Consider the following 19,652-nt stretch of genomic DNA (forward strand, 5'->3'; position numbering starts at 1 on the left):
TTTGAAAAGTATATGGATAAATATGGTAAAGCACATTCATTACACATTTCATAAAAGAAGAGGAAAGCTATGAAAAGTGATATGCAATTCTCACATTTCTTGAATGCACAGTTGTGCACATGCCAAAATAGTGGAATCCTGTGTCATACACTGCTGTTATTCACTTAGCCTCCCCTAAAGTAACACCATGTTCACAACTGTCGAAATGACGGTCCGCAATGTGGCAAAAGTACAGGAAATGTGATTTATTATAGAACAGTGTCAATCAGTGCTGAATTTGCAATAAAATAATGGCCTGGGCCAAAAAATCGTTGCGCACACCTGGGGCACATCGGGGCAGGCAACTCCCAGCCCACTATTGCCACCACCCACTGTTGCCCCCACAGTGTCAGCATGTTCAAGGTTAAAGCTGCACCTCCCATTGCCTATTGTGGGTGATAGTTGCACCACCCTTACCAGATGTGCAATGTTCAGATACCAATCAACATCAAATAACATAACATACTAGTTTAAGGAAAATGTTTCAGTGCTTCATTAAACACATCATTGTTAATATTTTTCTCAGATTCTATAGGTGGCAAGTGGAACAAGTTGACCATCTATCAACAGAAAGAAAAAGCAAACTTGCTTTCCTCCTACGGTAAATTGAAAGACAAATGCAGGAAAAATAATTCCTGAACTGATGAACTTACCTGACAAACACTGGAGCTAAATATATTTGTATAGGTTGGCAATAAAGACAGACACTCCTCCTAGGCAGTGGCCCTTTGCCCCTTTGTGGGTGCTGCTTGCTAATGATTGTCCTATTGTTGCCAACCCACACTACTATGACAGTGTTACTTATTATAAAAGAAGCTGAGCCACAACAATGTTTTGCAGGATGACTGGAGCGTGTGTGGGTATTGCCAGCACAAACACTCAGCATTGTGACTTTCATACTCATTTGTATACATGGAAATAGATAACTAGCACTGTCCTGCCCACCTGGTCATCAAATTCATGAACAACAATGAGTCAGCCCAGGAAGAAGAGACAGTTGACATTGTTGTTGCTTGGTATGTTACAACTACAGAATGAGATTTAAAATAATAAAGTTGCAAAAACACCACATCATAATCAGACAGAGTCTGTGAAAAGGAGTGCTGGGGCTCAAACTTAAGTGGTAGGATTGAGCCTTGGCAAACACCCCCGCAAATTAGCACTGGATATTTATTGTACACTATGTCTATAGAAAAGGCGGAAAATCAATAAAACACGTACATTCAGTCCCAGGTGTGACTGTAGTGGCAGTAAGTACTGTACTGGTTCCGGTTGGTCCAGGCGTTGTTGCTAGGAAATAAAAGAGAGTCAGCCATGAGACGCTGGATAGTAGAGGTGTTTGCACAATATTCTGAGACATATTATCATTATACCGCTTCTTGTCTAAAAGTGTAACCATTCACCATTGAACAGACATGATAAATAGCTTGAGCGGTTCCAGGTGTATTGCTGATGCTTTGTGATGTTATCGAGTGCAACGTTGATTCAATGCAACATGGGAGAGGTTTTTTTGGAGCCACTTGGCACCACCATTTCTGTCAAGTTATTTAACAAGTACTAGCGGATTTACACCAAACCCAAAACAGAAACATCTGTAACGCTCTTTGCCCAACTTGTTTCTTATTTGGTGCAAATCCTTCCAGCAGATTTCGCACTATGGTTGTTCAAAGTAAGAAAATTTATCTCTAGGGGAAACATTTGGTAATAGGCCAAAAACAGTTTATTTTTTTGATTTTCCTAATACATTTTGAATGGCTTAACTGATTTGCTGCAGCATTTCCAGTTCAGGGGGCTAGTAGTAGGCATTCTTATGGAAAATGTCATCCAAATCCATCCACCGATTTTAAAAGTTATTAGAAATAGAATTTTGGGGAAAAATCAATGCATATGTATGGTAACATTTAAATTCATTTAATTAATGTAACTACCGTTCAAGCTTGCTCATTCTCTCTCCAAACTCTGCTGAAGTGTTGCCTACGAGCAATAATGGAGCTTTCTTGATTTCAATGTCTTTATTTGTCTTCAATCAGGGTTTATACTTTTGCTACTCTACTGAGACTGCTCTACTCTCAGTCCAAATTCAGCATTCTTGTGCTTGTGATACCACATTGTTCTAATTTCTCATTCCTCTTGGCCTATCAATATTGTTTGACAGTCAGCCACTATTCTACTGAATACTCTGGTTTGGATATATTTGCTTCTTCAATAGACTGGTTTTCACCCATCCTTCTGGCCAATTCTGGCCATCCCATTGTGCTACAAAAGGCTGCCCTTATGCCATCCGTCTTCCTGTCAGATCCATCAATATTTACATTTTAATCCTTGGCTGGCAGTATTCATGGACTGGTGTGTAAATGCTTATCCTTTTTCAAATCCTAGATGAATGGGTGACTCATTCCACCTTAATATCACAGATCCTCTACCGTGTTTCCCATCTAATTACAGTCCATCACCTGACAATCCTCTTTTTCCTCCGTCACGTTCTCCCTTCAGCTCTGCCAGCAACCCAATGATTATTTTTTATGCATCACTTTTTTTGTACTTATATCTTTCCATAGCATGTACATATGCGTATAATATCAATATGAATCATACAGATAATGTTTTAGGAGACCATGTGCGTATGAAAAGGTTTGGTTTGCTATTCCAGTTTTCATGTTACATGTTGAGGCATGAGGAGCACCATTCTGCCCTTGAATCTGGTTCTGTGATCTCTAAATATCTTTAAAAAGTATATGGATAAATATGGTAAAGCACATTCATTACACATTTCATAAAAGAAGAGAAAAGCTATGAAAAGTGATATGCAATTCTCACATTTCCTGAATACAGAGTTCTGCACATGCCAAATTAGTGGAATGTTGTGTCATACACCCTTGTTATTCACTTAGCTTCCCCTAAAGCAACGCCATGCTCACAACTGTCGAAATGACTGTCCACAATGTGGCAATAGTACATGAAATGTGACTTATCATAGAAAATAGTGTCAATCAGTGCTGAATTTGCAATAAAATAATGGCCAGGGCCGAAAAATCATTGCGCACACCTGGGAACATCGGGGCAGGCAACTCCCAGCCCACTATTGCCACCACTCACAGCTGCGCCCCACAGTGTCAGCATGTTCAAGGTTAAAGCTGCACCTCCCATTGCCTATTGTGAGTGATAGCTGCACCACCCTTACCAGATGTGCAATTTTTAGATACCAATCGACATCAAATAACATAACATACTAGTTTAAGGAAAATGTTTGAGTACTTCATTAAACACATCATTGTTAACATTTTGCTAAGATTCTATAGGTGGCAAGTGGAACAAGTTGACCATCTATCAACAGAAAGAAAAAGCAAACTTGCTTTCCTCCTGCAGTAAATTGATTGACAAATGCAGGAAAAATCATTCCTGAACTGATGAATTTACCTGACAAACACTGGAGCTAAATATATTTGTATAGGTTGGCAATAAAGACAGACACTCCTCCTAGGCAGTGGCCCTTTCCCTGGCTTTGCCCCTTTGTGGGTGCTGCTGGCTAATGATTTTCCTATTGTTGCCAACCCACACTACTGTGACAGTGTTACTGATTATAACAGAAGCTGAGCTACAACAATATTTTGCAGGATGCCTGGAGCTTGAGTGGGTATAGCCAGCACAAACACTCAGCATTGTCACTTTCCTACTCATTGGTATCCATGAAAATAGATAACTAGCACTGTCCTGCCCACCCGGGTCATCAAATTCATGAACAACAATGAGCCAGCCCAGGAAGAAGAGACAGTTGACATTGTTGTTGCTTGGTATGTGACAACTACAGAATGAGATTTAAAATAATAAAGTTGCAAAAACACCACCTCATAATCAGACAGAGTCTGTGAAAAGAAGTGCTGGGTTTCAAACATAAGTAGTAGGATTGAGCCCCGGCAAACACCCTCACAAATTAAGCACTGGTGTCAATTATATTTAGTGTGCACTATGTCTATAGAAAAGGCGGAAAATCTGTAAAACACGTACATTCAGTCCCAGGTGTGACTGTAGTTGCAGTCGTTACTGTACTGGTTCCGGTTGGTGCAGGCGTGGTTGCTAGGAAATAAAAGAGTGTCAGCCGTGAGACTTTGGCTAGTAGAGGTGTTTGCAAAATATTCTGAGACATATTATCATTATATGGCTTCTTGTTTAAAAGTGTAACCATTCACCATTGAAAAGACATGATAAATAGCTTGAGCGTTTCCAGGTGTATTGCTGCTGCTTTGTGATTTTATCCAGTGCAACGATAATTCAATGCAACATGGGAGAGAGTTTTTTGGAGCCGCTTGGCACAACCATCTCTGTCAAGTTATTTAACAAGTACTAGACATATTTACACCAAACTCAAAACAGGAACATCTGTAACGCTGTTTGCCCAACTTTATTTGTCGCAAATCCTTCCAGCAGATTTGCACTATGGTTGTTCAAAGTAAGCACCTTTATATCTAGGGGAAACGTTGGTAATAGGCCAGAAACAGTTTATTTTTTCATTTTATGAATACATTTTGAATGGTTTAACTGATTTGCTGCAGCATTTCCAGTTCAGGGGGCTAGTAGCAGACATGCTTATGTAAAATGTCATCCAAATCCATCCACTAATTTTAAAAGTTATTAGAAATGGAATTTTGGGGAAAGTCAATGCATATGTATGGTAACATTTATATTCATTTAATTAATGTAATTCCCATTCAAGCTTGCTCATTCTCTCTCCAAACACTGCTGAAGTGTTGCCTATGACCAATAATGGAGCTTTCTTGATTTCAATGTTTTTCTTTGTCTTCAATCAGGGTTTATACCTTTCCTACTCTACTGACACTGATCTACTCTCAGTCCGAATTCAGCATTCTTGTGCTTGTGATACCACATCGTTCTAATTTCTCATTCCTCTTGGCCTATCAATATTGTTTGTCAGTCAGCCACTATTCTACTGAATACTCTCGTTTGGATATATTTGCTTGTACAATAGACTGGTTTTCACCCATCCTTCTGGCCAATCCTGGCAAATCCTATTGTGCTACAAAAAGGCTGCCCTTATGTCATCCGTCTTCCTGTCGGATCCATCAACCTTTACATTTTAATTTTTGGCTGGCAGTATTCATGAACTGGTTTCTAAATGCTTATCTTTTTTCAAATCCTAGATGGATGGGTGACTCATTCCACCTTAATATCACAGATCCTCTACCCTGCTTCCCATCTAATTACTGTTCATCACTTGACAATCCTCTTTTTCCTCTGTCACGTTCTCTCTTGAACTCTGCCAGCAACCCAATGATTATTTTTTATGCACCTCTCTTTTTGTACTTATATCTTTCCATAGCATGTACATATGCGTATAATATCAATATTAATCATATAGATAATGTTTTAGGAGACCATGTTCGTATGAAAAGGTTTGGTTTGCTATTCCAGTTTTCATGTTACATGTTGAGGCATGAGGAGCACCATTCTGCCGCTGAATCTGTTTCTGTGATCTCTAAATATCTTTAAAAAGTATATGGATAAATATGGTAAAGCACATTCATTACATGTTTCATAAAGCTATGAAAACTGATATGCAATTCTCAAATTTCTTGAATGCCCAGTTCTGCAAATCCCAAATTAGTGGAATGCTGTGTCATACGCTGCTGTTATTCACTTAGCTTCCCCAAAAGCAACACAATGTTCACAACTGTCGAAATGACTGTCCACAATGTGACAAAAGTACAGGAAATGTGACTTATTATGGAAAATAGTGTCAATCACTGCTGAATTTGAAATAAAATAATGGCCAGGGCCAAAAAATCGTTGGGCACAACTGGGGCACATCTGGGCAGGCTACTCCCAGCCCACTATTGTCACCACCCACATCTGCGCCCCAAAGTATCAGCATGTTCAAGGTTAAAGCTGCACCTCCCATTGCCTATTGTGGATGATAGTTGCACCACCCTTACCAGATGTTCAATGTTCAAATACCAATCAACATCAAATAACATAACATACTAGTTTAGGAAAATGTTTGAGTGCTTCATTAAACACATCATTGTTAACATTTTGCTCAGATTCTATAGGTGGCAAGTGGAACAAGTTTACCATCTATCAACAGAAAGAAAAAGCAAACTTGCTTTCCTCCTGCGGTAAATTGATTGACAAATGCAGGAAAAATCTTTCCTGAACTGATGAACTTTACTGACAAACACTGGAGCAAAATGTTTTTGTATGGGTTGGCACTAAAGACAGACACTCCTCCTAGGCAGTGGCTCTTTCCCTGTTTTGCCCCTTCGTGGGTGCTGCTGGCTAATGATTGTCCTTTTGTTGCAACCCACACTACTGTGACTGTGTTACTGATTATAACAGAAGTTGAGCTACAACAATGTTTTGCAGGATGACCGCAGCGTGTGTATGTATATCCAGCACAAACACTCAGCATTGTCATTTTCCTACTCATTGGTATCCATGGAAATAGATAACTAGCACTGTCCTGCCCACCTGGGTCATCAAGTTCATGAACAACAATGAGTCAGCCCAGGAAGAAGAGACAGTTGACATTGTTGTTGCTTGGTATGTGACAACTACAGAATGAGATTTAAATAATAAAGTTGCAAAAAAACCACATCATAATCAGACAGAGTCTGTGAAAAGAAGTGCTGGGGTTCATACATAAGTAGGAGAATTGATCCCTCGCAAACACCCCCACAAATTTAGCACTGGTGTCAATTATATTTAGTGTACACTATGTCTATAGAAAAGGCAGAAAATCAGTAAAACACGTACATTCAGTTCCAGGTGTGACTGTAGTGGCAGTAAGTACTGTACTGGTTCCGGTTGGTGCAGGAGTTGTTGCTAGGAAATAAAAGAGAGTCAGCCATGAGACTGTAGCTAGTAGAGGTGTTTGCACAATATTCTGAGACATATTATCATTACACCGCTTCTTGTTTAAAAGTGTAACCATTCACCATTGAAAAGACATGATAAATAGCTTGTGCGTTTCCAGGAGTATTGCTGCTGCTTTGTGATTTTATCGAGTGCAACGATGATTCAATGCAACATGGGAGAGAGTTTTTGGAGTCGCTTGGTACCACCATCTCTGTCAAGTTATTTAACAAGTACTAGCGGATTTTCACCAAACCCAAAACAGGAACATCTGTAACGCTTTTTGCCCAACTTGTTTCTTATTTGTTGCAAATCCTTCCAGCAGATTTCGCACTATGGTTGTTCAAAGTAAGCATCTTTATCTCTAGGGGAAACATTTGTTAATAGGCCAAAAACAGTTTATTTTTTCATTTTCTTAATACATTTTGAATGGTTTAACAGATTTGCTACAGCATTTCCAGTTCAGGGGGCTAGTAGCAGGCATGCATATGGAAAATGTCATCCAAATCCAACCACCGATTTGAAATGTTATTAGCAATAAAATTCTGGGGAAAGTCAATGCATGTATATGGTAACATTTATATTCATTTAATTAATGTAATTCCCATTCAAGCTTGCTCATTTTCCTCCAAACACCACTGAAGTGTTGCCTATGAGCAATATTGGAGCTTTCTTGATTTCAATGTCTTTCTATGTCTTCAATCAGAGTTTATACCTTTGCTACTCTTCTGAGACTGCTCTACTCTCAATCCAAATTCAGCATTCTTGTGCTTGTGATACCACATTGTTCTAATTTCTCATTCCTCTTGGCCTATCAATATTGTTTGACAGTCAGCCACTATTCTACTGAATACTCTGGTTTGGATATATTTACTTCTTCAATAGACTGGTTTTAACCCATCCTTCTGGCCAATCCTGGCCATCCTATTGCGCTACGAAAAGGCTGCCCTTATGCCATCTGTCTTCCTGTCGGATCCATAAACCTCTACATTTTAATTCTTGGCTGGCAGTATTCATGAACTGTTTTCTAACTGCTTATCCTTTTTCAAATCCTACATGAATGGGTGACTCATTCCACCTTAATATCACAGATCCTCTACCCTGCTTCCCATCTAATTACTGTTCATCACTTGACAATCCTCTTTTTCCTCTGTCACGTTCTCTCTTGAACTCTGCCAGCAACCCAATGATTATTTTTTATGCACCTCTCTTTTTGTACTTATATCTTTCCATAGCATGTACATATGCGTATAATATCAATATTAATCATATAGATAATGTTTTAGGAGACCATGTACGTATGAAAAGGTTTGGTTTGCTGTTCCAGTTTTCATGTTACGTGTTGAGGCAAGAGGAGCACCATTCTGCCGCTGAATCTGTTTCTGTGATCTCTAAATATCTTTAAAAAGTATATGGATAAATATGGTAAAGCACATTCATTACACGTTTCATAAAGCTATGAAAAGTGATATGCAATTCTCAAATTTCTTGAATGCCCAGTTCTGCAAATCCCAAATTAGTGGAATGCTGTGTCATACGCTGCTGTTATTCACTTAGCTTCCCCAAAAGCAACACCATGTTCACAACTGTCGAAATGACTGTCCACAATGTGACAAAAGTACAGGAAATGTGACTTATTATGGAAAATAGTGTCAATCACTGCTGAATTTGAAATAAAATAATGGCCAGAGCCAAAAAATCGTTGTGCACACCTGGGGCACATCTGGGCAGGCTACTCCCAGCCCACTATTGTCACCACCCACATCTGCGCCCCAAAGTATCAGCATGTTCAAGGTTAAAGCTGCACCTCCCATTGCCTATTGTGGATGATAGTTGCACCACCCTTACCAGATGTTCAATGTTCAAATACCAATCAACATCAAATAACATAACATACTAGTTTAGGAAAATGTTTGAGTGCTTCATTAAACACATCATTGTTAACATTTTGCTCAGATTCTATAGGTGGCAAGTGGAACAAGTTTACCATCTATCAACAGAAAGAAAAAGCAAACTTGCTTTCCTCCTGCGGTAAATTGATTGACAAATGCAGGAAAAATCTTTCCTGAACTGATGAACTTTACTGACAAACACTGGAGCAAAATGTTTTTGTATGGGTTGGCACTAAAGACAGACACTCCTCCTAGGCAGTGGCTCTTTCCCTGGTTTTGCCCCTTCGTGGGTGCTGCTGGCTAATGATTGTCCTTTTGTTGCAACCCACACTACTGTGACTGTGTTACTGATTATAACAGAAGTTGAGCTACAACAATGTTTTGCAGGATGACCGCAGCGTGTGTATGTATATCCAGCACAAACACTCAGCATTGTCATTTTCCTACTCATTGGTATCCATGGAAATAGATAACAAGCACTGTCCTGCGCACCTGGGTCATCAAGTTCATGAACAACAATGAGTCAGCCCAGGAAGAAGAGACAGTTGACATTGTTGTTGCTTGGTATGTGACAACTACAGAATGAGATTTAAATAATAAAGTTGCAAAAAACCACATCATAATCAGACAGAGTCTGTGAAAAGAAGTGCTGGGGTTCATACATAAGTAGGAGAATTGATCCCTCGCAAACACCCCCACAAATTTAGCACTGGTGTCAATTATATTTAGTGTACACTATGTCTATAGAAAAGGCAGAAAATCAGTAAAACACGTACATTCAGTTCCAGGTGTGACTGTAGTGGCAGTAAGTACTGTACTGGTTCCGGTTGGCGCAGGAGTTGTTGCTAGGAAATAAAAGAGAGTCAGCCATGAGACTGTAGCTAGTAGAGGTGTTTGCACAATATTCTGAGACATATTATCATTACACCGCTTCTTGTTTAAAAGTGTAACCATTCACCATTGAAAAGACATGATAAATAGCTTGTGCGTTTCCAGGAGTATTGCTGCTGCTTTGTGATTTTATCGAGTGCAATGATGATTCAATGCAACATGGGAGAGAGTTTTTGGAGCCGCTTGGTACCACCATCTCTGTCAAGTTATTTAACAAGTACTAGCGGATTTTCACCAAACCCAAAACAGGAACATCTGTAACGCTTTTTGCCCAACTTGTTTCTTATTTGTTGCAAATCCTTCCAGCAGATTTCGCACTATGGTTGTTCAAAGTAAGCATCTTTATCTCTAGGGGAAACATTTGTTAATAGGCCAAAAACAGTTTATTTTTTCATTTTCTTAATACATTTTGAATGGTTTAACAGATTTGCTACAGCATTTCCAGTTCAGGGGGCTAGTAGCAGGCATGTATATGGAAAATGTCATCCAAATCCATCCACCGATTTGAAATGTTATTAGCAATAAAATTCTGGGGAAAGTCAATGCATGTATATGGTAACATTTATATTCATTTAATTAATGTAATTCCCATTCAAGCTTGCTCATTTTCCTCCAAACACCACTGAAGTGTTGCCTATGAGCAATATTGGAGCTTTCTTGATTTCAATGTCTTTCTATGTCTTCAATCAGAGTTTATACCTTTGCTACTCTACTGAGACTGCTCTACTCTCAATCCAAATTCAGCATTCTTGTGCTTGTGATACCACATTGTTCTAATTTTTCATTCCTCTTGGCCTATCAATATTGTTTGACAGTCAGCCACTATTCTACTGAATACTCTGGTTTGTATATATTTACTTCTTCAATAGACTGGTTTTAACCCATCCTTCTGGCCAATCCTGGCCATCCTATTGTGCTACGAAAAGGCTGCCCTTATGCCATCTGTCTTCCTGTCGGATCCATAAACCTCTACATTTTAATTCTTGGCTGGCAGTATTCATGAACTGTTTTCTAACTGCTTATCCTTTTTCAAATCCTACATGAATGGGTGACTCATTCCACCTTAATATCACAGATCCTCTACCCTGCTTCCCATCTAATTACTGTCCATCACCTGACAATACTCTTTTTCCTCCGTCACATTCTTTCTTCAACTCTGCCAGCAACCAAAAGATACATTTTTATGCAGCACTCTTTTTGTACTTATATCTTTCCAAAGCATGTACATATGCGTATAATATCAATATTACTCATATAGATAATGTTTTACGAGACCCTATGCGTATGAAAAGGTTTGGTTTGCTGCTCCAGTTTGCATGTTACGTGTTGAGGCATGAGGAGCACCATTCTGCCCTTGAATCTAGTTCTGTGATCTCTAAATATCTTTAAAAAGTATATGGATAAATATGGTAAAGCACATTCATTACACATTTCATGAAATAAGAGGAAATATATAAAAAGTGATATGCAAATTAGTGGAATGCTGTGTCATACACCACTGTTATTCATTTAGCTTCTCTTAAGCAATGCCATGTTCACAACAGTCAAAATGACTGTCCACAATGTGGTAAAAGTACAGGAAATGTGACTTATTATAGAAAATAGATTCAATCAGGGCTGAATTTGCAATGAAATAATGGCCAGGGCCAAAACATCTTCGCCAACATCGGGGCAGGCAACTCCCAGCCCACAATTGCCACCACCCACAGCTGCCCCCACAGTGTTAGCATGTTCAAGGTTAAAGCTGCACCTCCCAATGCCTATTGTGGGTGATAGTTGCACCACCCTTACCAGGTGTGCAATGTTCAGATACCAATCGACATCAAATAACATAACATACTAGTTTAAGGAAAATGTTTGAGTGCTTCATTAAACACATTATTATTGACATTTTGCTCAGATTCTATAGGTGGCAAGTGGAACAAGTTGACCATCTATCGACAGAAAGAAAAAGCAAATTTGCTTTCCTCCTGTGGTAAATTGATTGACAAATGCAGGAAAAATCATTCTTGAACTGATGAACTTGCCTGACAAACAGTGGAGCAAAATATGTTTTTATAGGCTGGCACTAAAGACGGACACTCCTCTTAGGCAGTGGCCCTTTCCCTGCCTTTGCCCGTGTGTGAGTGCTGCTGGCTAATGATTCTCCTATTGTTGCCAACCCACACTACTGTGGCAGTGTTACTGATTATAACAGTAGTTGAGCTACAGCAATATTTTGCAGGATGACTGGAGCTTGTGTGGGTATAGCCAGCACAAACACTCAGCATTGTCACTTTCCTACTCATTGGTATCCATGGAAATAGATAACTAGCACTGTCCTGCCCACCTGGGTCATCAAGTTCATGAACAACAATGAGTCAGCCCAGGAAGAAGAGACAGTTGACATTGTTGTTGCTTGGTATGTGACAACTACAGAATGAGATTTAAATAATAAAGTTGCAAAAAAACCACATCATAATCAGACAGAGTCTGTGAAAAGAAGTGCTGGGGTTCAAACATAAGTGGTAGGATTGAGCCCTGGCAAACACCCCCACAAATTAAGCACTGCTGTCAATTATATTTAGTTTGCACTATGTCTATAGAAAAGGCAGAAAATCAGTAAAACACGAACATTCAGTCCCAGGTGTGACTGTAGTGGCAGTAGTTACTGTACTGGTTCCGGTTGGTGCAGGCGTTGTTGCTAGGAAATAAAAGTGAGTCAGCCATGAGACTGTGGCTAGTAGAGGTGTTTGCACAATATTCTGAGACATATTATCATTATACCGCTTCTTGTTTAAAAGTGTAACCATTCACCATTGAAAAGACATGATAAATAGCTTGAGCATTTCCAAGAGTATTGCTGCTGCTTTGTGATGTTATCGAGTGCAACGATGATTCAATGCAACATGGGAGAGAGTTTTTTGGAGCCGCTTGGTACCACCATCTCTGTCAAGTTATTTAACAAGTACTAGCGGATTTTCACCAAACCCAAAACAGGAACATCTGTAACGCTTTTTGCCCAACTTGTTTCTTATTTGTTGCAAATCCTTCCAGCAGATTTCGCACTATGGTTGTTCAAAGTAAGCACCTTTATCTCTAGGGGAAACGTTTGGTAATAGGCCAAAAACAGTTTATTTGTTCATTTTCTTAATACATTTTGAATGGTTTAACCGATTTGCTACAGCATTTCCAGTTCAGGGGGCTAGTAGCAGGCATGAGAGCGCCAGGGGACCACTCCGGTGGTGATAGGGTCCTTTAACATTAACATGCTTATCGAAAATGTCATCCAATTCCATCCACCGATTTGAAAAGTTATTAGCAATAAAATTCTGGGGAAAGCCAATGCATGTATATGGTAACATTTATATTCATTTATTTCATGTAATTCCCATTCAAGCTTGCTCATGTTCTCTCCAAACACTGCTGAAGTGCTGCCTATGAGCAATACTGGAGCTTTATTGATTTCAATGTTTTTCTTTGTCTTCAATCAGGGTTTATACCTGTGCTACTCTACTGACACTGCTCTACTCTCAATCCAAATTCAGCATCATTGTGCTTGTGATACCACATTGTCATAATTCCTCATTCCTCTTGGCCTATCAATATTGTTTGACAGTCAACCAATATTCTACTGAATACTCTGGTTTGGATATATTTACTTCTTCAATAGACTGGTTTTCACCCATCCTTCTGGCCAATCCTGGTCATCCCATTGGGCTACAGAAATGCTGCCCATATGCCATCCGTCTTCCTTTCGGATCCATCAACCTTTACATTTTAATTCTTGGCTGGCAGTATTCATGAACTGGTTTCTAAATGCTTATCCTTTTTCAAATCCTAGATGAATGGGTGACTCATTCCACCTTAATATCACAAATCCTCTACCCTGCTTCCCATCTAATTACTGTCCATCACCTGACAATCTTCTTTTTCCTCCGTCACGTTCTCTCTTTAACTGCCAGCAACCCAGATATTATTTATTATGCAGCACTCTTTTTGTATTTATATCTGTCCATGGCATGTACATAAACGTATAATATCAATAGTAATCATATAATTTAGTTTATCTTACTGATTCTACTAGTACATGTGATTAAATAGCCTGCTGAACCCTTGGGATAGAGGTTGGGGTCACCATTTGGAATGGGTACCACTCTGTCCTATGTGATGATGGGTTGCGGGCAGTGCAGGAAGGATCTCCTGACCTAGCCAACCATGCCCCAATATGTTTTTAGGGGCTTGTCATCTTGGGTAAGAACATGCCCCTATGCCTTTCATAGGAGCTCTTGGCAGTACATTTGGAGCCTAGGCAACCCAATGTTGCAAGTATTTCCAATATGCTACATGTGAACCAGGCTTCACAAGTAAAGTCAGACGTTCAAGTATGCCACCAGTAAAGGGCTCATCCAAACATGTTTTATTATTGTTATTATGATTATTACAGTATTTATTGAGTGCAGACGTAGTTCTCGGAGGCAATGGAGTGCTTTACAAGTTATAGACGGAGGTGTACTGCAAACGAAGCAAGTCACAGGGGATCAATAAAAGGGAGCAGGGAGCAAGCAATGGGGGAGGGAAGGATCGGCAATTAGGCAGCATAGAACTTACAAGCAACCACAGGATGAAACATGGAGGAAAAGATTGCTCATTCTCAGGTTAGGTGGGGAGTAAGGAGGGGGTGAGGAGGTAGGTGTACAGTGAGTATCACTCAGGCACCCTTGCAGTACAATATTGCCAAAAACACTGTCAGCAGTTCCTCATATCATCTTAAGTCTTCCGCAGTGCAGGTCTCCATCATGATACCATCAGCTGCACGAATGGAAACCATGAAAGGAGAAGAGTGATGAGTGTCTGTGCAAAATGTCTGTTCTGTGGTGCATGATCAGTGTACGAAGAGTCCAAGATGGTGGCTGACCCTAACGTACGACTGGACTGGTCTGTCCCACTGTGCAACTAGATGCCCAAATAAATACTCACAGTCCAAACTGGAATCTAAACTGCGCACATAGTAGAATTATGCATGACAGCAGTCCCCAATACAGATGGCTCATTCCTGGGAGCAGGGCTTGTTGGGAATAAAAATAACACATTTTTCAGACAGTGTAGGGTGTTTGGAGGTAGAGTAGGAGGTGGAGCAGGAGGTAGGTGCCTGGAGAGTGGTGGCCAGAAGAGTAGGAATATCATAAGGAATGAGAAGGAGGTGTATACGAGCCAGTATGTGGTGAGATGAAACATCAGAAGGAATTAGGAGGAGGTAGAGAAAAGTTGGAAGGAGTTTGGTAAAATACTAAAGGAGGAGAGGAGAAGTATATTCTGGAATAATAGGTTGGTTAACATATTAGTAAAGTAGATGAGGAAGAGACTGAAGATGAAGACTAGAGGATAGCAAGGAAGGAACAAGCGCACCCTAAGGTTGAGTGTTGAGTGGTGTAAGTGGAGGGTGGAGGTACAAAGATAGGGAGGGTCATGCAGGAGACGAGAGGGAGAGGGAGAGAGAGAGAGAGGAGAGAGAGAGAGAGAGAGAGAGAGAGAGAGAGAGAGAGAGAGAGAGAGAGAGAGAGAGAGAGAGAGAGAAAGGATAGGAAACATTAGTAGTCATAGGAAAGGTCCTCTTAGAAACGAGAAAATTGCAACTCTTAGATGAGGTAGACGAGGTTCAGGAGTTGGGGACCAGAGCCAGGATGTCAAGACAATGAGGCTTAGAAGGCACCCTGGCCCAACCGGTAAAGAGGCTCAGGTGCTAAGCCACTTGCGTGGAGATTCTGGGGCTTAATTCAACCTCACTTTGCCCTAACATCCACTGCCTCGCAGGCCTAAAATGCTGGCAAGCAATGGAACTCAAAATCTGTCTCTGTCCAAGCTGACCCTTCTCTTGGTATTAAGTCCTCCGCTATTAAATCCTTTCTGATACTTGTGTCAGTTATTCTATAAATTAATTAATTACCTATTTTCTTACGTTTTCGTCTCTCTGAAATCTTGTTGTACTTTTTTTTAATTCTGTTCATAAAGTACTTTGCCAAAAGGGCTATATATTTAAATATTAGGATAACTTACATTTGGGATAATGATTGAAATGATGATACACATGAACCTTAAATAAGTTGGGAATCCAGAGAGAGCGATGAAACCTAATGTACTGACTATACATTTCTCAGAGCTACTGGAGTGGACAATTTCTTTTTGGAGCCTGTTGGCCCCCTTTGATTGAACATTTTAGAGACTGAAGATCTGGGTGGTGGTAGATCATTCACGGCTTGCTATCTTCAAGAAGGAGGTGTGATTAGGCATGAATCCATAGGTGGAAACCTAGCCAGCGAATCACCTTAGGAGATTTGGGGAAATTGTTTCCCACATAAAAGGGGGGATTGGGACATAAGAATGAATACTGGCTGGTTTCTAGCCAATATGAAAATAACAGCAGATAGTCGCGTTTATAGCATGACATGGTATGGGATAACTATTAAATATGCTGTGTTACTGCCATGCCACAAAGGGATTCCAATAAAGTAAGTAATCACTCCCCAGCAGGGTTCTTCAAATATAAAGCAAAACCTTTGGTTTTCCCTCCACAGTAAGCCACAAATCTGAATCATCTGAACATGTTGGTGATTTAAAGTGATCTGAGTCAGCACACAATAGAGGCAATGCAGAGTTCACTCCAAATCTTTGGCAAGCCACATATCCGATTTAGTAGTGATTGAAGAATTTTCAGATCCATTTTGCAATAGTTCTTCACTTTGCTTAAACTGACCCCTAAGAAACTATACAAACCAAGGAATAGAGCTTAGATAGCCCTGGAATAGCATGTGAGTCTGTGGAATGCCATCTTATGTGAGATTGTAATCACGGGTGAAATTATTGGACAATCCGCTAGACTAAATAAATTGTCATGCCAAGATCATCTTTAAAACAGTTATTAGGTATATTGAACTAATATGCCAATATGCTAGCAACACATTGCGATTTGTGGACACATGCATATTAGTAAGGTGCAACATTTGAAAGGCTGATTACAGAAAATGTAGCGATGATTTCCACTCCACAATGCAGAATAGAGATAAATTCGCCCATTTAGTTGTTTAGCAAAACTCTCTTTGCATATATTGTTTTCTTGCCTTTTCATCAAAAACGCATTTTTAGGAGGACAAACTATTAGATTTATTTTGAACTTTCTCTGCGGGAATATGATAACTTATTATTGTTTCAAATCGTGAGTAGCATATACAAATGCCGGGTCGCCAAATCAGATGAAGAAAACAGAAGATGCAACTGTGATGCACAGTTATGCACAGAGCCCAAAGTCATGCACAATCCTAAATAGAAAATGCACAAGAAATACATGTTTGGGGCGTTTCCATGAGAAATGTAATAAGGTAAACTACTTCATTTTTTGCTATTTGTCTTGAGCAAAGATATCACTTGAGGTACAAAGGAACATTTTGTCTCAGTTTACAGCAAACGCAAAGAATTTCTTGTAAAAAATGGTGAAGATATTGCTTTTCCACAGCACCTCAGAGTTCACTTCCATGTTTCTTGAATGAGATTTTAGGAAAGAACAGGTAGTTGCTTTTTAAGTTCAAAATCAGTGAGGACATTGAAAAATTGTACCAACAAAGCACAAACACAAATTCTCAACATTCAATTAAAATCACAATCAGCTATACACATTTCTGGACCTGACACACCAAAATTTGCCAATTAACGCAAGATGATATGCATTATGCTATGGCTATTTTAGTTTGTTGCCGTGGTTTTCCTGCTTTTCCTGATAAGGTTAATAATTAAGCAATATGACCCGAGCGGCGGGGGCATTACCGACTCAGGTAATGCCCCGGAGCCCATAGTTATAGGCCCGAGCGAAGCGAGGGCCTTTACGAAGGCCCCGGGGCATTACCAGAGTCGGTAATGCCCCCGCCGCGAGGGTCATATTGCTATTAGTACCCCGGCCCGCATTATATGCGTGACCGGGGCACTAAAAGCATTTTTTTCTGCCCTGAAAAGCCGCAGCGTTTCAGGACAGAAAAAAAAAAACGAACAAGAAATGGCCGCCGGGAAAGGGAAAACGGGAGTCTGTTTTCTCTTTCCATGGCGGCCTTCGGAAGCGGACGCGCTGGGAACACAAGTGTTCCCAGCGCGTCCGCTCCCGAAAAAAAGAAGCATAAGGTAAGTGGGGTTGGGAGGGGGGAGGGAAAAAAAAAACGTACCTTCGTCCCTGCCAGGCGACAATGGAAGCCTCCAGCTGTGTGGAGGCGCAGAGTCTCCACACTGCTGGAGGCTGCCATCGTCCCCCACCAGGGACGCAGGAGCAAGAAGGTAAGTGGGGTGGGGTAGGGAGGAGGGAGGGGAGGGAAGGGAAGAAAAAAAAATGCTTACCCGAGTCCCCAGTGGGGGGCGGAGGCAGCCTCTCAGCCGTGGGGAGGCTCGGAGTGGGGATGGCCCGCTTCGAGCCTCCTCAATGGCTGAGGGGCTGCCACGCCCCCCGCGCCGAGGACAAGGCAGCTGGAGTCCCAGCCGAGAATCGAAGGATTTCATTCATTCATTCACATGTTACATTCTGCTTGACTCTCGCCGGGTACTAATTAAGAACACATACTTCCAGTAAGAGGTGTGGTTGTGGTGAGCGTAGCGGCTGAAGTGGTTTCAATGTATTCAGAAACGGTTGCTTGAAAGAAATTTGCGATTACAGTTTAAAATGTATGTTTGTTTCATGTTTAATAGCATTTTATTTTTACTTGTACAGATAATGTACAAATCTATGAGAATACGCAATTATTAACTGTTTTACAGATTAAAATAAAAATAAAACCCCTTGTTTTCAGTGTATCCTCATTTTGTTTTACTTTTGGCTTCATGGTGGTGCTTCAATGCCACCTATTAGTTGAAACTATTACATTGAAGTACAGCAGGGGGGAGAGGGCATGTGAGGAGAAACATACAGCTTGTAGGTGTTGGTTGGTTATTTATCCATCCATTGGTTGCACATGGCCATTTCCGCACAGCACATGCCACCCCCGAGCCCAAAACAGATCTTCCTGGCATCACTTTGAGCTTCATTTATCAAGCAGTAACATTAATCTTTGTTCTACCAGTATTGTTTCTAAGCTGTCTGTTGAGCATTAGTGGCTTAATTGCAGCTGTTAAATGTGCTAGTGATGCAATCAACATGTTTTAACTCTGTGTGCCTTGCACCCCTTGATTTATATATGTTCCCTGCACTGAAGTTGTGTTAAAAAAACGGGCATATGTAAAGCCATCAGTTTTATCTGATTTTCTCAGGCTACTCACTGCCGACATGTAGCAGTATGAGAGCTGCAAAGTAATAGAATTTCATTTAACTATTATATAAGGCATGTTCCCCACCTTCAAATGTGCTGATCCAAGCATGTTTCTGGGGACATAAACACGTTTTGATGTGTGATTGCTTATGAACAGCTTAAAAGCGACTGTGCCCGGTGCACACCATCATTACTTTTTTTTGAGTAAATGTATTCTTTACATCTTTAATTGCACATCATTTTCTTTCTCAATAAATGAGCGATATCCAATGAAATATCAAAATGTCTTATTCATGCACAAATAGCTTTGGTAACTATTGGTCCAAAATTTTTGAGGACGACTGGTTATACAATCCAGGAGATTGATTTTAGAAAGAGAATTATATTTGTTACTGTGCTATCTGGGACATTTGCATAATGGAAGTCTCAAAAGGTAAATATTGGCATATCCTTAATTATTTCGTAGTTGAATGCTAATGTGTTTACTGCATGTTGTGCACCCCATTTCTAGTTTGTCAAAGCCTGTGGCTGTTCTTGGGGGGACCACACACATTCTCCCATCATATTTTCAGAAATATCTACAGCAGCTCCTTTTATTTTCAGTGTACCCTGTATTAGAGACTGGAGTGTGGGTTGGAAGGGAAGAGCTGCTATGGGCTAATCACAATATCACGCTATACCACCCGAATCACCCTAGTCATTGTGG

The 19,652-nt window shown here is 40.3% G+C and overlaps 1 protein-coding gene across 50 annotated transcripts in view; it reads right to left on the bottom strand.

The window, feature by feature from the left end:
* LOC138513982 (mucin-19) overlaps positions 1–19,652 on the bottom strand; it is a 1,848,798-nt gene that overhangs the window by 147,726 nt on the left and 1,681,420 nt on the right. For all 50 annotated transcript variants that reach the window (XM_069629210.1, XM_069629207.1, XM_069629194.1 and 47 more), the window contains 5 exons: positions 12,304–12,372; positions 9,575–9,643; positions 6,808–6,876; positions 4,045–4,113; positions 1,261–1,329 (listed from right to left, as the gene is read on the bottom strand). In XM_069629210.1, the coding sequence (XP_069485311.1) occupies positions 1,261–1,329; positions 4,045–4,113; positions 6,808–6,876; positions 9,575–9,643; positions 12,304–12,372 (345 nt within the window). The remainder of the gene's footprint in view (positions 1–1,260; positions 1,330–4,044; positions 4,114–6,807; positions 6,877–9,574; positions 9,644–12,303; positions 12,373–19,652) is intronic.

Source organism: Ambystoma mexicanum, chromosome 12, assembly GCF_040938575.1.
Source record: "Ambystoma mexicanum isolate Mex_15411 chromosome 12, UKY_AmexF1_1, whole genome shotgun sequence".
Classification (NCBI taxonomy): domain Eukaryota; kingdom Metazoa; phylum Chordata; class Amphibia; order Caudata; family Ambystomatidae; genus Ambystoma; species Ambystoma mexicanum.